The 22,038-nt window shown below is 37.1% G+C and overlaps 1 protein-coding gene across 6 annotated transcripts in view; it reads right to left on the bottom strand.

The window, feature by feature from the left end:
- Herc4 (HECT and RLD domain containing E3 ubiquitin protein ligase 4) overlaps window positions 1-22,038 on the bottom strand; it is a 72,698-nt gene that overhangs the window by 13,321 nt on the left and 37,339 nt on the right. For 5 of the 6 annotated variants that reach the window (XM_051186828.1, XM_051186824.1, XM_051186822.1 and 2 more), the window contains 8 exons: window positions 21,767-21,843; window positions 21,385-21,509; window positions 19,681-19,740; window positions 19,171-19,282; window positions 18,457-18,646; window positions 17,015-17,187; window positions 7,351-7,470; window positions 1,720-1,743 (listed from right to left, as the gene is read on the bottom strand). In XM_051186828.1, coding sequence (XP_051042785.1) covers window positions 1,720-1,743; window positions 7,351-7,470; window positions 17,015-17,187; window positions 18,457-18,646; window positions 19,171-19,282; window positions 19,681-19,740; window positions 21,385-21,509; window positions 21,767-21,843 — 881 coding nt within the window. The remainder of the gene's footprint in view (window positions 1-1,719; window positions 1,744-7,350; window positions 7,471-17,014; window positions 17,188-18,456; window positions 18,647-19,170; window positions 19,283-19,680; window positions 19,741-21,384; window positions 21,510-21,766; window positions 21,844-22,038) is intronic. The other variant, XM_051186825.1, reaches the window with a different exon arrangement.

Raw genomic sequence — 22,038 nt, 5'->3', positions numbered from 1 at the left:
CTGAACTACATCCTTTGCCCTTTGTTTAAACCCAGGCTGGCCTCAAACTCTTCAACTTCCCCATCTTCACCTCCAAGGTGCTGGGATGATGTTGTGTGCCACAAGTGAATTTAATGTAAACAATGTACCCAAATAGTAACCCCCAGTGATTTTTGTTTTGGATTTGTGAGACAGGGTCTCTCTATATAGCCCTAGAACTTGCTATGTAGACCAGGCTGACCCAGAACTCAGAAATCCACCTGCTTTTGCCTTCCAAGTGCTGGTATTAAAGGTGTGTCTCCACACTTGCCTATGAGTATGTACTCAGGCATTCTGATGTCATACATGGCATGCACTTGAAGGTCAGAGGTGATTTCTTTCTATCAAATGGGTCCCATGGACTGATTCCAGGCTGTCAGGTTTGACAGTAGGTGCCATACTGCTGAATTTTTTACAAAAATCACATTTTTTAAAGTTGTATTTTGTGCTTGTCTATACATGCATGCCATAATGTGTATATGGAGGTCAGAGGAGAACCTGCAATACTTAGTTCTCTCCTTCTACCATTGGCAGGTACTTCACCCACTAAACCATCTTCATGTTCCCGAGTCTTCCATTTCCATAGACCACTATGGATCTTTGTTTAGCTCAGAGGTTCTTAACCTTCCTAGTGCTATGACCCTTTAATATCTCATGTTGTGGTGACCTCATACCAAAAAGTTATTTTTGTTGCTACTTCATAAATGTAAATTTGTTATGCTTAGGAATTGTAATGTAAATACCTGATATTTCTGAAGGTCTTAGGCGACCCTATAGGGTTTAGTTCCTATAGTCTGCAATATTTCAAATCCTAATCATGTTTTCAAAACTGTGTTTTCATCTCCCCTTCCCCAACACAAAATTTTATGGTGCTGGGGATTGGGCATGGAGCCTTGTTCGTACATGACAGCCTAGCACTGAGCCATACCTGATACCATTCCTATTTTTTGTGTAATTTTATGTAATACTTGTCTAAGGAAACAAACAATCGTTTATAATTTAAGTTAACTAATACTTCCTCAGTTCAGAAAAAACCACACCAAGTAAAGCCTGAAGCAAAGCAGAACAAAACTTAACATCATGACATAGAAGAATAACATAATGTCCCCAGTTCTGAAAAGAAAGCTTAGGGTCACTCATTACTCAGCTCAAAGTACTGGAACTTTACATATCAAAGTAAAACATGAGACAAGAACAATTTTTGATTGATAGCAATTATTAGTTTAAAAAAATAGATCATTTAATTCTCTAATACTTTGTTCTATTAGGTAAGCATTCATAAAATTTTAAGATAAAACTCACACTATGTATAGCAGGCTGGCCACAAACTCAGATATCTGCCTGCCTCTGCCTCTCAAGTGCTGAGATTAAAAAGTATGCCAATTTATCATTTAAATCAGAAAACTGCTCTGAAATAGTATCATACGTATTAACTTCTAGTTTTTCTTTTGCAAGACAGGATTTGTCTGTGGAACAGTCCTGGCTGCCCTGGAACTTCATTTTTGATCAGGCTGGCCTCAAATTCAGAGATCTGCCTGTCTCTACCTCTGCTAAGATTAAGTGTGACACCATGCCAGACTCGAATTTTATATGCACATTAAAATACAAAAATCACACTCAACATACATTTGACTATTCACAAAGAAAAAAAAAAAACATAAGGTACTTCATAAATATGAGACTTCATTGCACCAAACTTACCTCAGTTAATCCATGGCTGACATCCTAAGACAGCAATGCAGAATGCAACAATGAGGAAAAAGCAACATTAGTGTTCTATTTCTATTTAAGAAGTAGTTCGTATATTTTGCTACAGCTGAATACTGACTTAATGAGGTAGAAAATAAATTGACAAAAAAGTTTACTGACCCACAAACTTCTTCCACATCTATATCTATAAATTTTAAGCGTTTTGGGTACTCTGTATGTGAAACTAATAGGTTTGAGATCTGGTTTCAGCAACTAAGTATCCCCACTTGCAGAATTTACATAGACTAGTAAACTAATTCTTAGCCTGATATGTCTTCATGGCTGTTTCTTTACCTGGAAAATGAAAGAAATTCTCAGACTTGACTGATCTCAGTAAAGTAAAACTGCTTAGTATATTGAAATGTTACATGGAAACAAACTGAGAGGAGAGCTGCCATATAAACTGTTACGGGACAGATAACAGAAAGATCTATGGTATCTTAATAGTGGTTGGTTTTTTTCCCCTTAAAATTTCTTTTTGAAACAGGGTTTCATTATATAATAGTTACAGCTGGAATGAAACTTACTATGTAAGTCAGGATAGCCCAGAACTTAAGAGATCAGACTGCCACTATCTCCTGTATTGAAATTAAGTGCCATCATACTCAATCTGTGTCCTAACATTTTTTTATTGTTATTATTACAGGTGTGCCTCTGGGCGGGGGAGGGGTGGGGGAATAGGGTGGGATGGTGGTGGTGGTGTCAAGAAACAGTCTGTACAAGTTGGCTCTCCTTCCTTCCACTATGGGCTCATAGGTTTGTATAGCAAATGCTTTTACCTAACTCTGAGCCATCTTGCCAGCTCTCTTAATGTTTTGAAAACATTAACTTAAAAAAAAAAAAGTACAATATGGAATATGATGATAGCTAAATTGTAAAAATGCAGATTTTTCTTTTTTTTAAGGTTTTTTTTTTTTTTTTTTTTTTTTTTGAGACAGGGTTTCTCTGTAGCTTTGGAGCCTGTCCTGGAACTCACTCTGGCCTCAAACTCACAAAGATCCATTTGCCTCTGCCTCCCAAGTGCTGGGATTAAAGGTGTGTGCCACTGCCTTTATGTGAAGGAAAAAATAATGAAAGCTTACTTAAGAGGCTAAGAAAAGGAATGTATGCTTTTTTCCTTCCAAATCTAGGGATTAGATACAGGGCCTTGCACATACTAAGCCAGTGTTATGTACATCCCAGCCCACAAATGTTAAAAAAAAAAGTAAAAACTTTTTTAGGCAGGGACTCCTGTATCTCAGGCTGGCCCTGATCTCAGTATACAATTTGGAATAACCTTTAACTCTGATCTTCCCACCTCCTTCTACTGTAAACATATGCCATCATGCCCAGTTTTATTTGATGGTGGGTATCGAATCTAGGGTTTCCAAACATGCTAGACAAGCACTCTACCAACTGAGTTACATGCTTTCTTACTGAACGTTTCCATACCTCATATGCTCAGGGTTTAGACTTCTAAGTACTTCTGTCTTAAAAAATGTTTCACTATTGTAGTGAAAAATTAACTTTATCCAAACATAAAGCATTTGCTCTAGGCTATTATGGGTCTTTCGAATGACAGGGATCTTTAGCTGCTGACAATGTAAATATTAAGATTTATGATGCAGACTTTAGCCATCTGATATCAGTTCTGCCTTTATGAGGTTCAGACATGGAACTAGAGAAAAGGCTCAATGGTTAAGAGCAATTACTACTCTGACAGAGGACTGCGGTTCAGTTCCTAATACCCACATAGTGCCTCAAAACTGTCTTTATCTACAGGCACCCCACCCCCAACTTAGTGTACATATATATACATACATGCAGGCAAACATACATATGCACAAAAGTATTAAGTTAGCTATGGTGTGAGAAGTGATAAACACCAAATAAAAACACTGGGCACAAGTCAGCTTTGGTGGTTAGCAACCCTCTGAGCACTATCAATGACAGGTACCGATTTATGATACCTCTATTAGAGTCTTCCTGGTGTCTTCACTTGACCAATTTTAATTTGTGCTCTTATTCTGTAATAAAATGCATTTGGCAGGTGTACCAGTTCTTTGAGTTCTATGAAACCTTACAACACAAATGATAAGAACCTGGGAACAGAGTGGACATACTCCCTCCCAACTTGGTAAATGGTTATCAGAAGTAAGGACAGTCCCCCACGGTTTTCTTCCAATTTTGTAGGTGGCTACACTCTAACTTGCTTTGATAATTGAGAAGAAACTCCCTACCTAGGGAAATTAAATATCAGTGTGTCTTCCCAATGCTGGTCTATCCTGATGTTACACCTGCCCATCTATCATACTAATGAGTATGCCAGGTTGCTATTTCAATCACTATCCAATTTAACTCCCTAGGACAAATTCAGAACCAACCACGCCATTTATGACTTACAAATATATAACATTAAGAAAAACAAAACGAAAACAGCAAAAAACAAAAAACAACAACAACAACAAAAAAAACCCCATAACCCTCACCTAACCCAAAAGCTACTTAACTCAAATCTGACAAACCCAGAATGGATCTTTCTAAGATTTCTTTTGAAATAGAATTAGCAGAGTGAATTTTGGATCATTTTGCCTCCACTTTTCTGAGTGCTGGTATTATAAGCATGTCCTACCATACCCATGATGGGAGATGTCATTCTGTATATTTTTCTCATACTGGTTTAATGAATAAAGCACTGTTGGCCAATAGGAAAGCAAGATAGGCGGGACTAGGAGACAAGGAGGAAAGAGGAAATAGTAAGGAGAGTCAAGATGGAGAGTCTGGAGAAAGCAGTATGCTGGCCGGCTCCCCGCTAAGAGAAATACATAGATCAGTAGAAATGGGTTAATATTTAAGACAGAGCTAGCCGATAAGAAACAAGTAACCGGGCCAACAGAATTATATCTAATACAGAGTCTCAGTGTGTTTTTAGGGGCTGGTGCGGAGGCAGGACAAGACTCTGCAGCAGGACAAGACCAAGCAGAGGGAGGAAAACCCATAGGCCTTACATACCCAGGTAAAAACTAAGTTTTATTTCTAATGCATTCGTGGGGGAGGGGAGATATGTGCATGGCACAGCATATGTGTGAAGATCAGAGGACAACTTGTAGGAGTCAGTTTCTTCGGGTCCCAGGGATTCAAAATCAGGTCATCAGGCTTGGTGGCAAGCCCTTTAGCTGCTGGCATGTGTCATAACTCCAAAGAGGGTGGGGGAGAGTGAAAGAGGGGATAGAAGGGGGGAGAGAGAGAGTAAGAAAAAGGGGAAGAGATGGCTCAACAGATAAGAGTTCTTCCAGACACCCAGGTTTAATTCCCAGCATCACATGATAGCTCACACCACTTATAACTCTAGTACCTGAGGACCCAACACCATCTTCTGACCTGAGTAGGCACCAGGTACTAAGTGGAGCCCAGATATACATATAGGCAAAATACTCATACATATAATAAAAATATTTTCAAATTGCATTTTATTATTTTTAAACCATGTGTATGTGAATGAGTGTGAAGTGGGTGTACAAATGTAGAAAAGGCCACTGGATCCTCTGAAGCTGGAGTTATACATGGCTGTGAGTAATGATAGGTGTGCTGGAATTGAACTCAAGTACTCTGGAAGAACAGCCAGTGCTCTGACCTGTTAAGCCATTTTGTCATCCCTTCATTGTAACCCTTGATAAGTTTATATAAACTGCAATGGTGACACAGGCTTAATAGTCCTAGCACTGGAAAGCTGAAGCAGAAGTTTTCCAGATTGAATCTAGCCTGGATAGTTTCAGAAAAACAACTCCCCAACCCCATAAACCAAACTGGTATTCATATGTTTGTGAATAAATAAATAAATACATACATAATTGTACTTACACAGAAACACACACATTATCACAAAATAGCAAGAATATCTTTAGGAGAGTCTTTAAAACTTTACTAATGCTATGTGAACATGACACCCAACTCCGCCTTAAGACTAGCAGTGAATTGTGGATCTTATTTTTTTGTAACTTCAGTAAGAAACTGTAAAACTTCTATGTAAATGCAGGGCTAGAGTGATGGCTCAGCAATTAAGAGCACTGGCTACTCTTCCAGAGGACCCAGGTTCAATTCCCAACACCCACATAGTAGCCTGTCATAATTGTCTATGACTCTACTTCTAAGGGATCTCAAAATAAAAAGTTCTCTGTAAATATGAAAGTGTGATGAGCTCCCTTTAAAAAAAAAAATAAGAAAGAAAGAAAAATAAAAGCAAGGTTGGTGGCACAAGCCATTAATTCTAGAACTCTGGAGGCAGAGGGAGGTGATTTCTGTTGAGTTCAAGGCTAGCATTGGTCTACTCAGCAAGTTCCAGCCCAAGCAGGGTTGATTCAAAAAAACAAAAAAAAAAGCAGGAAGCAAAACAAAAGGGCCTGATGGTGGGTGGTGGTGCATATATATTTTTTTGAAACAGAGTTTCTGTGTAGCTTTGGAGTCTGTCCTGGAACTCGCTTTGTAAACCAGGCTGGCCTTGAACTCAGAGATCCACTGCCTCTGCCTCCTGAGTGCTGGGACTAAAAGCGTGCACCACCACCACCCGGCTCAGTGGTGCAGGAATTTAATCTCAGCCCTTTGATCCTGGCAGAGTCAGGTGGCTCTCTGTGAGTTGAGGCCAGCCTGATCTACAAAGTGAGTTCCAAGACAGCCAGAGCTATAACATAGAGAAACTGCATCTCAAAAACACCCCCAACCCAAATTAAGAAAAGCCAGCTTCCTGATATAATATCACTGAATATCACATTAATTTATAAATGGGGAAGCAGGAACTATTATTACAGATCAGCGAGAATGAGAAGTAAAACAAAACTAACCAGAAAACCCCTAAAAAATTAGTCCTCTATTACCTCATTTTTATCAGAAAACAGTGAATAGTAAAATAGCTCCTTAATGAGATTTAGTTTGATATCTTGGTTTTGTACTAACATGTGCTTGGATGGCAAGACTACCAAATTTCATGCAAATATTGAAACAAAGGAAGAATCACTAGCTAAAAAGAAATCCTATTGCTACAGCATTTATCTCAGCTTGGTTGGAACACAGGTTGTCTATAGATGGATGGTTTTACTTTTCTATCAAGCCGGCTCAGAACTCGCTGCCTCCAGGGATGGAGTGCTAAGACAACAGATGCACGCCACTGTGTTTGGTTCTCATGGAGCAGTAAGCATTTGGTAATTAAAGACTTTCAGTTACATGCAAAGAAGCTCATCCAAATGTGGACATATATTAATAACTGAAATAAAATTAAAATACAGAATCAATGGTCTCAGGGCTCTATCCAGCTTCTGAAGCAGACATATCATTCCTAAGAGATCCAGTCTATTATTCTGAACATTAGAGAAGAGGTAATCTTATAGGCAATAAAGAGTTCAAAGTCCAAGCCACACATCCATCTTCTTTTAAAAAATTACAATCTGTACTGCTGGTTTGATTTTGAGAAAATATCGGCATATATGCAATATATCATTTTAAAACAATGTATCTGGAATGAAAGCTATTAATATTCTTATTTGCTTCCAAAATGTTTTTGTGTTGTAACAAATGGCACGTAAGTTCAAATCTCCAAGTGCAGAGACATACCACTCCATAGGCTTGCTGTTGGACCCAGTTGATATAGTCATTCCTTATGTCTATTAATTCTTGTACTTCATGTATATAAAATTTGTCATACTGTATTAGCTGTCCTGTTTTCTCATTTACCTAAAAGAAAAAAAAAAAAGAGAGAGAGAGAGAAGTGTAATTAACAAATTTAGACAGTAAAGCAGAGGGAGTAAATAGCTATTAAATAGAAAAAAAGGATTTGGAGATTTCTTTAGCTAATATTCTATGGAAAAAAAACAATTACTGAGTGCCTACTATATATGTAATATACTTATCAAGTGCTATGGGAGACACAAATACTTATAGGATGTCATATCTATCTATATTGAGTACCTCCAAATCTAGAAATAAATACCTTTACAACCACAACAAACTATAAAATGTACAAATCAGAAACTACATGGACTTCCAAGTTGGCAAACAGGACCTGAACAGTAACAGCTAATGCTCGACAAATATTATGCTATTTAATACCTGATTAAACAAGCCTTTAAATTATTCATTTGTTTTCATTTTTTTTTTTTTTTTATGTGACTGTACACCACATGGGTGGGGTACCTCTGGAGGCCAGAAGAATGGGTCAGATCCCCTAGAGCTGGAGGCAAAGGAGAGCAGCTGGGAACTGAACTCATGTCCTTTAGTAGAGCAAAGTGTTCTTAGGCACTGAGCAATCTCCCCTGTCCCTGATTATGTAAGGTGGTGTATGAGGATGGAAAAAAACAAAAAAACTAGGCTGCAGGCTCACTGGAGAGAGAAGCTAGTACACAAGAAAAGGTAGTCCCTAGTGAAGAGCAGCATCATAACCAATACTGGGGCAGTGACATATCTTCTACTGATAGAATACAAGTAGACACTTTTTTAATTAAGCAAACTAATCCAAATCTAATCAAGTCTTAGAATCTAAATTGTGGCTTACAGAAAACACAAAGGATAGACAAGCACCATAGTAAGGACACAATCACAAAAACCCTCATTGTGCAACTCTTCACAACACTCACGAAAGTTCTTCAAAAGGACAAGTAAATAGAAAGGAGGTAGGGATTCCAAGTAAAGAAAATACAGAGGGGGAGGGACCGGATCCTGTAAGATGGTTTGGGGGATAACAACCTGATGTGGGTTTCTGGAACCAATTCTTACAAGCTGTATGGTGAGCATTCTATGGCAGTGGAGGCACCTTTCACAAAAACAAGTTTTTAAAAAAATGAGACCAGAAGTTCCAGTGGTAGGTATAAAACATACCAAATCATCCTCCTGAAAGTAGCAATGACAAATTCTTGACCATAGATTAATAAAACAACTATTTAACAAACACTATAGATCATGTGTGAGGGGAGGAGCAAGGACACAATATGAAAGAAAAAGAAGACAGGTTTCTTCTCAGTGACAGTGAAGAGAAGGCAGCAGCCTCAACAGACAGAGTCTTAACTAAGAAAACAGGATGACCAGAGGAAGAAAACCAATGGGTAAAGCCTCCATCACAAAAATTCCCCTAAAAACAGGGTTACACAGACCAGTAAGATGGCTCAATAGCTACAGGCATTTAGTACTGAGCCTGGAAACCTGGATCAGCTCCCCAGAACCACATACATATGGTCATACAAATAAATGTAATTTTAAAATTAAACATGAGTATGGGTGGGAAGACTAGGGGAGGGCACAACAAACGGCAACCCAAAGGATGTAACAGTAGGTTTTCTTTCCATAACAGAATTAAACTAAGTCAGTCACAGAGATGTACAAACACAAGCTTCTAATGACTCCTATAAGAGAATTATCAGAATAATTTATAAAAGTTATAGTGTAAAAATTTTTTCAACTCAATTTCTCTATCAAGAAAGCTTTGAAAATGAAGAAAGTACACATACCACTAAAAAATTAGGGAACACATTCAAAATGGTATTACTTTATGTGTAGGAGTACTCTGCCTATATGTAGGTCTGGATCATGTAAATGCCTGGTGTCCGTGGAAATCCAGAAGAGGGTGTTGGGTCCCCTGGAACTGGGTTACAAATGATTGTGAGCAACCACGTGGGTGCTGGGAATTGAACTTGGTTCTCTCAAAGAGTAACAAGTGTTTGAACTATTTAAGCCACCTCTCTAGCTGCCTAGAGATTTTTTTTTTTAAGGATGTATAATACCTATGAAAACAATAAAATATTAAACAACCTCTCTAGCTGCCTAGGGGTATTTTTTAAAGGATTTATGAAAAGTATAAAACATTAGAGAATATAAAGAGAACTAGATAAATCAAGAGAAAGAGTATAACCACAAACTACAAAGAAAAACAGCAAGACTTGACAAATGTAAATAGCACAACTTAATTGGACTCTGTATTTAAAAAGTGATTAAAAGAACATCCTGCTAAGCCAGGTGTTGGTGGCGCACTCCTTTAGTCCCAGCACTCAGGAGGCAGAAGCAGGAGGATATCTGTAAGTTTGATGCCAGTGTGGTCTACAAAGTCCAGGACAGGCTCAGAAGCAATACAGAGAAACCCTGTCTTGAAAAAACCAAACCAACCAAACAACCAAACAACAAAAACCCCAAAACAAACAAAAAGAACATCCTGCTATAACTGAGGCAATCTAAATAAGCCCGGACACCACAGGATCATAATCAATTTCCTTAAGAGAAATAATGATATTACTGTTGTGTAGAATATTAAAGAGTGACATATAGGTGACAGAGATGGCTCAGTGGTTAAAAGTATTTGCTGCTCCTGTAGAGGACCTGGCTTCTGCTCTCCCACCACGCACTCAGTTTTTTAACAATTATCTCTGGCCAGGAGATCAGAATGTCATCTCTTCTGGCCTCAGAGGGCACCAGGCATGCTTGCACATGTATGTACATGGTACACAGACATACATGCAGAGAATACTCATATATGTAAAATAAAATTAAAAAGGAAAAGTAGCATATAGTATAGCCACAAATGTTTTATTGAAATGTACACATACAAACATCTAAAGAACAAACATGACAGGTTAACAACTGATAAATCTAAGATGGAGAATATAGCTAGTTTTTACTATTTGTTTTACAATGTTTTAATATGTATGAAAGTAGTTAAATAAAAACTGAAGAGGGAAGAGGCCAGGGATATAGCACAGTAGTAGAGGCTGCTTAGCATGTAGGAGGTTCTGGGTTCAGTAACGTTATTGTGTCTCTCTCTCTTCCTGTCTGCCTCCCTCCCTTCTCTCTCTGAAAACAAAATTCAGAAGTGTAAAAGGTTTTAAAAAGTACGCTGGATAATGGTAGTGCACACCTGTAGTCCCAGAGTTCAGGGGCAGATTGGTCTACAGAGCATGTTCCAGGACAGCCATGGCTAAATATAAAGTTTGAGAAAGTCAAGTCTAGACTTGTAGGCAAAAAAAGAACATGAGTTTAAGGAGACAAATTCACATATCCTTGCTCTAATAGCTGGTCCAACAAGAATGAAAGACATATGAAACAAAACTGAACTAACAGCAGGTTTAAACTGTGTAGGTCAGCCAACCTAGGTGGAAACTGCCCACTTCTGAAATAAGAATGCATGCTTACCTCTGTGAGAAAGGTTTGCAATGTTTTATTCAGGAACTGACAACTGATCCACAAGGAAATAATTTGGAGCTAACAGGTTTTAAAATCAAGTGAAATTTTGAAAATTATTCTGCTGGCTCAGTAAGATAAAGAATGAATGTCATCTAGTCGCAGGAAAATGAAACAGAGTGTCAGTAAAGATTAAAAACTCCCTGGTAATAAGGTATGTGGAAGCCATAGCAACTAAATGGACAAAGTTAATTTTTTTTTCAATACTTCAAACCTGGTGAACAACAACAAAAAACCAGGAATAACACCTATAAGTCAGAAGACATTCTTGGTATGGAAGGAAGTGGGAGTTGGGGAGGATGAGAAGTTTCATCTTTGTAAATTCTAAAGTAAGGAGAAGAGCTAGGTATCAGAGTTACTGTGTGATTACAGCACTCGGGTGTAGAGGCAGGAGGACCTGATGTTTACGGCTATCCTTGTGTCTTGGGAAGCCAATATGGGCTACTTAAGACCACATGATCCCCTCCCCCAATCAACAAATATGTTAAAGCAATGAAAAGACAGAGCATTGTTTTCTTTAAACAAAAATATTAAAGCAGTGATAATAGTTCATTCAATATACATATTAAACAAGACTAACTTCCTATGGTAAACAACAAAAGTAACTTTATTAATAGCTCCTCTTTCAAGTCAGTAGATCTACATTAAAACCATTTCCTGAGCTGAACATGATGGTGCCTTTAATCCCATCATTCAGTAGACAGATTTCTGGGGCAGTTCCAGGTCAACAAGGGGTACACAGTAAGACGCAGTATAAAAAAACAAAACAAAATACCCCAACAAATAATCCTTTTCTTGGGAAGCCAAGATGGGCTCACCCAGTGAGAACTCTTGCCTCCAAGCCTAACTGGTCACAGGAGTTTGATTCTTGGATCTACAAGGGAAGAACCAACTACTGCGAGTCATCCTGTTATCTTTTTCCCTTACATGCTGTACTTCATGGATGCAAAATAAATAAATGGAAAAGAAACCATTTAAACAGTATGGTATGGTGGCCAATGCCTCATAACTCCAACAAGAATAAATGGCCATGAGTTCAACCCTGGTCTGAATAGTAAATGGTAGGCCAGCCAGGGGTGCAGAGTGAGACCATGTTATAAAACAAAAGCCAATCTCTCAATAAAACAAACACCTTTTCCTAATAAACCTCAACTTCTGAGAAAGCAAAAGAAGGAAAAAAGAGGAGAGAAGAAATCATCAATCAATTCTGGTATTTTAAAACAACAACAAACCTCCAGAAAGGAGGAAATGAGCAGATAGACAAAAGGCAAAAAGATATGTATACAGCTCAGTTTTCAATGAGACTTTTAACACAAACCATCTCTATCCACTACACCTTTAGAAGATGTTCTGTAATGAACAGACAGTTCATTAGTAATGACAAATATTTAATGTTCATGGATTTCAAGAAAAATTAGAATAAACACTGCATAACACTTCTCCAAAGAACAAGAACAAAAATTTTGACTTTTTTAAACTTAAGATTTTTGCTTAAAAATCAACTCAAACTGTATTTAAACTATAGCCATCATTAGACCTTATGCTACTTGTGTATATCAGTCAATATTCTTGCAAAACAGTACTGCTTTTATTTTAAAGGTTATGTTTTTAATCCCTTCATCTAACACAATTCTGAGGTCTCTTTTCCTGCTTTTTATGAGTGGGTGGAGGGAGAACAGGGTCTGACTATGCAGCCTTGGCTTCCTTGAAACTAGTAAGCTAGGCAAACTAGCACTAGGCAAAGTATGCCTGTCCCTGCTTCTGGAGGTCTGGTACTAAAGGTGTGTGCCATAAGGCCTTTCCCATTTTTCACAATGTAAAGCAACCAGAGTGAAGCTATTATCAGAGATCGAAGTGTGCAATACTGCCTAACTCTTCATAGAAGAAGCTGTGTATTCTGCCCTACAGTAGTATCATTAGTTGCACCCTTTACTAAAAACACATGCAATATCACACCTGTATACATACACGTATTATGTACACACACACAACTGTAACAGCTTTTCCTTAGACACACATATTTGTAAATATAAATGCAAACTCAAAAAATTAATAAGATCTGTGTGTCACCCAAGATGGCCTTCAACTCACATTTTTTTTCTTGCCTCAGCTACCCAAGTACAGCTATGCCATCAGGCTCAGAGAGAGAGAGAGAGAGAGAGAGAGAGAGAGAGAGAGGGAGGGAGGGAGGGAGGGAGGGAGGGAGGGAGGGGGGGGGGGGAGGGAGGGAGGGGGAGGGAGAGGAGAGAGAGTAAGAGTGTGTGTGTGTGTGTGTGTGTTTCATTGTTTGAGACAGGGCCTCTAGCTATGTAGACCAGGCTTGCTTTGAACTCATAATGATCCACTGGCCTCTGCATTCAAGTGCTGGGATTAAAAGTATGTGCCACAACACCCAGCTCACATATTTTAATCAATTTTTAAATCTAAATGCAATTTTTGATGAAAATAATTCAGATTTAATTTCTTTAAAATGTAAATACTTTTAAAATATTAAAAAATAAATCTTAAGTTTTCCTCCTTTCCCCAAACAGTGTTTGCAATCTAAATATTTACACAAAATTGATTCAGTCCTAAATAGAAACAGCTCACACAAAGGTGGGATCACATGCCTTTAATCCCAGGATTTGAGAAGTATTAATTAAAAAAAAAAAAAAAAAAAAAAAAAAGAGGCAGCAGTCTAGAATTTCAAACTGAGGCTTGGTGGAGACAGGATTGCAGTCTGAGGTTTAGTGGAGACAAATGCACAGATAATACTCATACACATAAAACAATAAAATAAATCCATAGAAAGTGTAAATCAATAAATTGGCTTGGGTTTTTTGAGGAAGAGTCTCTGTACTCAGCCTTGACTGTTCTGGAACTCACTAAGTAGACCAGGCTGGCCTCAGACTTAGAGATACACATGCCTTTGCCTCCCCAAGTGCTGGAATTAAAGGCATGCTCACCATGTCTGGCTCAGAATTACAAAGTTACAAACATAATACACATACACCTACCTCTCTGTATGGTATGCACACATACAAAAGCTATCTTACAAAGCTACCTTTCCCCTAAAAAGTCTTTAATCCTTCAGTTAGTACATTACACTTTTCCTTATCTAGCATTTATGCCATATAATAGCCAAAATCTTTCTAGATACTAACTCAAAGGTGGGAATCACGTAATTCCCTATCACTAAATCCCTAGCATCTAGTATAATAACAAGCATACAGTAGGCACTCAATAAATATTTGCAAAAGAAAAATCACATGACAGAATTTCAAAAAGAAATCTGTAAATAATTTTTACTAAAAATATCCAAAATAACATCTAAATTATGGTCACAACGCTATTATTTCACATTATAATATAACATTTTGCTTAAGAAGTGACTGTGTTGAAGAAAAAAAAAAAGAGTATATTCTATCCATTCAGTTTGAAGGTTCTGTGCCCCCATCCCAAATGTTTGAAAACCAGTACAATACATAGCACCTAAGCTAGACATACCAAGTAAGCCTTTCTTTTGACACACTAGTGTTACTACAATGCACTATGTAAGAACTCAAAAGCTAACCTAATTACTACCCATTAAGCTTATTTAATCTCATTATAGATTCATTCCTGACAGCAGGTACCACAGGTAATTTTCCTCGTGATGCCATTTAGAGCACTGGAAATATTTCCAACTGAGAAAAGTTTTCCAAAGGACATGACATATGGGAGGAACAGCACACCCTGAAATAAACAGTGAACACGAAATGTTTTCTTGTTTCTAATCCTGCTCCTAGCTTAGGTCAAGGAGCAAACTGAGGAAACTTAACCTAATTCTTAATCATTGAGCAGGGAGAAGGAATAAATAAATAGCTGTGAGACATTGTGTCTTTAGTTCTTTTAATTTTTTTTAATTAATTTATGTGTGTGCGCATGCTTTCAAGTATATAACAACTTCAAATGAGAATCTAGTTTCTGTCTAACCCAATAAATCGCAGGTGGTGTTTCCTTACATAGTATGCTAATGAAATCTCTACCTTCAGAACACATTAACAACTTAGTGGCACTTGCAACCCAGCCTGACAACCAGTGTTCCATACCTGGGACCCACATGGGAGAAAGAACTGACTCCTACAAGTTGTCCTCTGATTTCCTCATGTGCATCATAGTACATGCTCACTGGTGCACATTCAACATACATACAAAAATAAATATTTAAAAGTTATAGATTAAAATGTGTTCTACTGATTTAGTTCAGGAATAGTACTGATGTGGACAAAAAGACATAACTCCGTCATAAGTATCTCAATCTTTAGTACTGCACATACATATTCAGAAACCACACACAAAGCAGCCTAGACACAAGACAGTATACATAATGTACTCTACAGTGTATGTGTGTATACAAGTATTGGTGCCCGTGTGTGTGGTGTGTGTGTGTTAAATTTGGAGAGAAAGTTTTTTTTGTTTTTTAGACACACAAACACACACACCACCTCAAAATCTTTGAGGAATATACCCTATAAACTGAAGTATTGCCTAATTCTAAAACTTTTATCTTAAAAACAGTAAAGGTGGGATCTTAGTAAAAGTTTTGTTGGAGACTGAGGCTTCTGAGCAGGAAAATCAGTTGCTCAAGTCCTGGCTGGGATTGTAAAAAGTACCCTCCCTTCTTCTTTGTAGTTCACAATGGCCTGGAATTTTGGTGATCCTCCAGCTTGAGCTCCCAGAATGCTGGAATTACAGCCATCCCTTCCTCTTGAGATAAAAGACGAGGCTAAGAAAAATCAGTATTCTTTAAGAGGAATAAAGATAAGCAGACAATGGAGTCAAAAAGAGTAATCATGCAGCAATATAGTCCAGCTGAAGAAGGTTCATGAACTATTAGGGAAAAGTTCATAAGACGAAAGAAAATTAAAATCAATTAATCATTTGAGTCCTAGGTAAAAAAGTATACATGAAGGTAGAGACCCACGCTATGATGTCACAAGATCTTCATAACTGCAGTATGCTGCACACCCAGGCCCTGATATGCTGCAAGAAAATCTTGTTCTGGGGAATGACCTGTTTTGCTAGGAAAAAAAATGGCTATCAAGTCTTTAATCATGACAATGAGAACAGAAATTAACTGCCTAGGAATCGTGAACATATTAAATACACCAGGGAAAAGTTCAGGAAGTTAATGAGTTGAAAAAAAAATACCCACGAGCTTCACTAAAGAAAAAAAAAAAAAAAAAAAAAAAAAAAAAAGGTAACATAAATGATCCACAGGATTCTTTGATACAGAGAACATGGACCTATCTCCTTTGTCCCTTTCACTGTTTACTTTAGTACTGAGCAAGAACCGAAAAGTGTAAAGCAGTTGTTACGGAAAAGAAACTACGTTCATATGGGATTTTCAGTCTATTGGGGACTATGAATACATGTGTCTCCCTTAGGTCATGTCCCCTCTAAGTAGCAACTCAAGAGTACCAAATGGCATAACAGAGACATACCTACCAACTGTCAGGGTGACTCAAGTCCATCTTTAATGAGACAGCTGAGACTCTATTTCTTCATGAAACTTTGCACTTCTACAGTGTAAAGTGTACTATTTCTTACACTGGGAAAAAGGGCAGGAAAGAACAATAGGCAAATTAATGAATTATATATGGTTTCATTTTTAAATTAGTCACTTGTTTCAAATGAAACATTCTACTTTGATTGAGGCCATTAGTACCTGACATCAAAATAACAGAACTTTAAATGTTCATAATTACTAGGGCCCAGTCACTTGTATGTATATGATAACCACTTATAACTAAAAATAATGTATCATTAACACATTAGGTTCCTTACAAGAAAACATAAGAATTCTAATTCATTAATATGCTATTGTTCTGCCCAACTGTAGGCTATGGATGCCTAACAAAGTCAAATAAATCCAAAGCTACAAATTACAAATTTATTATTTTAAAGGAAATTGAGAAACTATAACTTCTAAATTTAATATGTACCTTTTATGCCATTCTAATATTAATGTTAAAATGAACATCAAACTGTTAGTAGAAACGGGGAAAAGAGGAAAATAAAGGACTAATGGACATACCCTATGTAATATTTCTAAAACCTTTAATGCAGTATGAAGAAAACTGTTGAAAATTCTTCTTTCAGAAGGGGGAATGCCGATCTTGTAGAGTTTCAAAAGATGTACCACAACTTCCTTAAAAAGTTCTACTATCTTGAGGAATAGTGGAGGTTCAAGTACTGACCACCAGTTTTCTGTTATTAAAGGGTAAACATGCAAATAAAATGAATAAAAAAATCAGAATTTAAAAAACATACTAACTTTTCTTTTAGAGCAGTGGTTCTTAACCCTTTGAACATTTCAGGAAGATGATTATAGCAATAATTTATATAACATCACTAGGGCTACTCACTACCAAGATAAAGGATAATATTCTTTAAATCTCATCAAAAGTAAAAATAAAGTATGAAAGGTCTACTGAATTCACATTCTTGGTATCTTAAACTATACTTAAATTCACAAACTAATAGTTAAAAATCACCACCATAGCTAATATTAAAATCAGTTATTAAGAAATCAGAACTATTTTCAAACAAAATACACACTGAAATAGTATTGTTCAAATATTTTAAAAATCCAGATTTTATTATTCAACTTAATATATAAAACTGAAATATCGTGAAGCAATACCTTTATAAATCCAAGAACTCTGGAAAATCAAAAAGGAAACTTAATGTAAATTTGTAATCTACACTACCTTATTCATGTTATTATTTATAGTTTCTAACTACAAACACTACCATCATGTGATATGAATTTAAACATAGGGAAACAGTACTTGGCTTTACTTTCCCATACTGGCTCACTCCTTCAGGTCCCAGCACTCTACTCCCCATTTAGTGCTTTTTCTACTCATCCTCAATCTTAAAGTTCCTATAGTGATTTTATTACTTCAATATATTTCAGTTCCACATACCTAACAAACTCTTAGTAAGCAAAGCACTGGATAATCCATAGCAAGCCAAGTATAAAGGCCAGGAGTTAGAGATGAATCCATACCATTAGAAGAATTAAGGTGAGCAAAGTTAGAACAAAGCCCAGAGAAAAATACAGAACATATTATGAACTCAGCAATCTTGTGCATAAGCAGAGATACAAAGTTAAATAATAAGAAATTAGCAAGGGAAGTAACTAAGAGGAAAAAGGCTGCTGACACTAGGACTCAAGGGTGATTTAAGAGAAATGTTCAGTTTTAATGGCTCTTCCAGCTCTTTAACAGCAAGATCACTTAAGGCGATGGTGGAGAAAAATACGGGTTTTTAACTATTCTTGATACTACATCTCTGTGTTATAGTGAATTAAAATTGTATATTTTAATATGATTTGCCTTCAGCAACTCCAACAATTAGAATCAAACAAATAACGGGGGTGGGGTGGGGCAATAAAAGAGCAAACAAAAGAACTCATTAACATTTTCATTTGAAAAGAAAACATTTCAGAAGAAAAAATACTAAAATTCTTACCGAGCACTTTCAGTGGTGCCTTTTCTAGGTTCACAAGAGCTGTACCAAAAGGAATTGCTATTGTGGTGAAATTGTTGGAATCACTCATCAAGGGACATTCTGGTAGAGTAAGATAAAACCTCAATGCTTCAACATCGGGTAAGGAGCTAGTCAGTTTAGGTATAAGATTCTTTTCCAAACTAGCTGCCACCTATATTTTGACAAAAAGTAAAACCTACTTCATTTAAAATGAATGCACTTCACACAGATGCATATACATACATTTAACAAGAGAGGAAAAAAAAAGGAAAAAAAAAAAAGAAAAATCAAGCACTACTACATCAAATGACTAAAACAAAAAAGACAACATATTTCAATGATATGCTCGGAGGCCCAATGAAAACTACCACCTAAGCATTGCTAAGAAATTTCAAAGAACCCTACTATACTATCAATTTAAACTCTCTACCACAGTAACTCTACAGCTATTAACAGACTAAACCAAAACAGTAATATTAAGTATTTAGTCTGCTAAAAATATCTGAAAAGATTAATGTAACTTCAACATATAAATTACAAATGCTTTAAAATAAAAACCTTTGATATAACATGAAATATAATGTAAGTCTATGAAATACAAGTATAATTCTTTTACAGACATAATATAACTATAGAAATAACATGTAAAATTCCAGCAGTCAAATAAAGTAGACATACAATCATGTAAAAACAAACCTGCTGAGATATCTGAGGATGGTCAGGCTGTATTAGTTTGTGGAATAAGAGTCTGGCAGCATTCATATCAACCCCTGAAAACTTGGTACCTGTTCTATAGTGATCATCATTGCTAAAAAAGAAAAAGGGGAAGAAGAGTCATTTTCTTTGAGCTGTTTCCAGGCTGAAGTGAAAAAAACCCCATCCATGCTCATGCCAAGGACTCAGCAGACACCACACGAGCACACAGACGGAGGACAGGAAAGCAGATGAGGAACTTTTTAGGAAGAAGGGGTTGAACATAAGTGAGAAGAAGATGAGAAGGCAACAAGGGGTTACAGCATCAAAGCACATTATAAACATGAATGAACTTTTAAAAGTAAACTCTTAATTTAAATATTAAATTTTATTTCTTCAATATATAGATTTCTACAAGTATATATATTTAGATACTAATTACTCAATTCTTTAATAATCAGTAAATTTAACTCATTTCAAAAGTGTCCAGGCACTCAAGAACTTGTCACTTACCTAATAGCTAAAAAACTTCCATTTAGGCAACCAGATGAAGAAAATGTTCCATCAATCTCACTAAATAAACAAACAAACAAACAAACAAACAAATAAATAAATAAATGAGACACATAACTATTTACCTTTTGTTTTTAATAAAAATGTAAATGACCTAGGTATAGTGGCACATGGGTAGAAGCTTGAGGCCATCTGAGGTTATACAATTAAAACTGTCCTATTAAAAGAGAGAGAGAGACAGAAAGAAAGAGAGAGAGAGATGGAGCCAGGAAGGAGGAATGACTTAGTGCTTTCCATGTGAGCAAGAGGACCTAGGGCCTATGTTTGGCAGTGTGTGCCTGTAATACCAGAATTGGGGAGGCAGAAAAAAGAAGATTCCCTGAGGCTTACGAGCCACCGAGTCTAGCCTAATCATAGCAACTTCAAGGTTCAGATAAGGACCTGGTCTCAAAACAGTTAACAACTGAGTAAGACTATCAGTGTTGGTTGACCTATGGCCTCCATACATTCTCTCAAACATGTACCAGGACACATACATATGAACATGTCTCTCACACACACACAAAGCACACACTTACTTAATGCTATAGAGTACTTCTCTCATCACTCAACTGAAATAATCAGGATTATGTGAATCGCTGAAGATAGATTACATAATACTTGATAAAGAAATTAACTGTTTTTGTTTGACTTAAGCTAAAATGAATTCATCTTCAGCAGCCACAGAGATGGCCCAGTTGATCCGCCGTACCAGCACAAAGATATGACCTCCTATTCCCTGGTATCCACATAAAAAAGCTAGGTGTGGCACGTGTCTTTAACCTTAGTGGTGGTGGAAGGGGGGGGAGACAAGGGGATCCCAAAGCTGACTGAATAGTCGGCCTGTAAGCACAAGATCGTGCATGGCTCAAAAACTAAAGCAGTGATAGGGAGAGCAGTCAACACAGACCCACCACTTTCACATGCCCCATGGAAACAGATGTCTGTACACACATCACACACACAGAGTACATCCTAGGAAATAGACACTTTCATCCTAGCTATCCACCTACCCAGCACAAGGTCTCACTATGTAGCCTTGGCTGGCCTGGAATCTTCTATGGAGACCAGGTTGGCTCTGAACTCAAAAAATCAATTCCTTCTGACTCCCAAGTACTGGGACTAAAGGCATACACCACCAAATCAGGCCCAATCTTCAAATAATTTTTATGTACATAGAAGAGAACTCACTTCTCCAAGTCATCCTCTAACTGCCACATGTGCCTCCCTAGTGCTGGGATTTAAAGGCATGCACCACCACCATCCAGCATAATCAAAGATTTTACATGAGATCTTAAAAATACCCACTATGGAAACTTTTTTTTAGCTTGTCCTGGAACTTGCTCAGTAGACCAGCCTGGCCTTGAACTCACAAAGATTCACCTGCCTCAGCCTCCCAAGTGCTGAGATTAAAGTCATGTGCCACCACCGTCCGGCTAATACTTCAACTTTTATATACAAACCACACAGAATACAAGAGTCAATTAAATATTTAAATGAAAATTGTCGGGGCTGCGGGTGCAGCAAAGGGATGGGGAGATGAATGGGGTCAAGATGTATGATGTAAAAGACCCACATAGTAAATAAAAAGTAAAAGAAAGGAAATTCTCTGCAAAAGGTGCTCCCCCACACAGGTTTGGGGCTGAGTGCAATGTTCCCCCGTACTTGGCTATCTCCACAGGGAACCTTCCAGAAGGGTAGCTGAGCCACTTCTGAATCAGAGCTTCATTCACTGTCCAGATCTGCTTTGAAGGATCAGGGCATCTGAAGTCGTCTGCTGGGCCACAGTTCTATGATACAATTAGAGCAGTTGCCGGAAGAGATGTCACAGTACAAAAGTAAGAAACAGTATTTTTGTTTGCTTATTTTTGTTAAAAATAGAAGTTAATTTCTCTTAAATACCAAAACAAAAAACTTAGCAGATAGTTTAGGGGGGGGGGGAAAAAACTAAGACAATAATCTGTAACATACAAAAGATATTCGAGGTAAGTTTCTAAAATTATTCCAACTTGTTTAAAGCTAATTATTTATATGATTATATTAGTACCTGAGGACTAGAGTAATGTGAAAAGCTTTGATCTCCACCTGAGAAAATTCTTTTGACACAGAAACAGTCTTCAAAATCTACAATAAAAATAAAATGTACAACATTAGATTCCAAGACTTATATTTCCAGAACATTAAATTTGCGATAGGACTTGTCTTGATAATCTAATTAGGCTTCTCATTTATTCCAGGGGACTCTACAACATGAAATGGCTTAGAATGATCTACTTACTTGAGATTGACCAAATGATGAGCAGGAAATGACTCCACAAG

Source organism: Phodopus roborovskii, unplaced genomic scaffold (genome assembly GCF_943737965.1).
Source record: "Phodopus roborovskii unplaced genomic scaffold, PHOROB, whole genome shotgun sequence".
Taxonomy (NCBI): domain Eukaryota; kingdom Metazoa; phylum Chordata; class Mammalia; order Rodentia; family Cricetidae; genus Phodopus; species Phodopus roborovskii.
The sequence above is the reverse complement of the archived record's forward strand: the minus strand, read 5'-3'. Positions and strand labels throughout refer to the sequence as shown.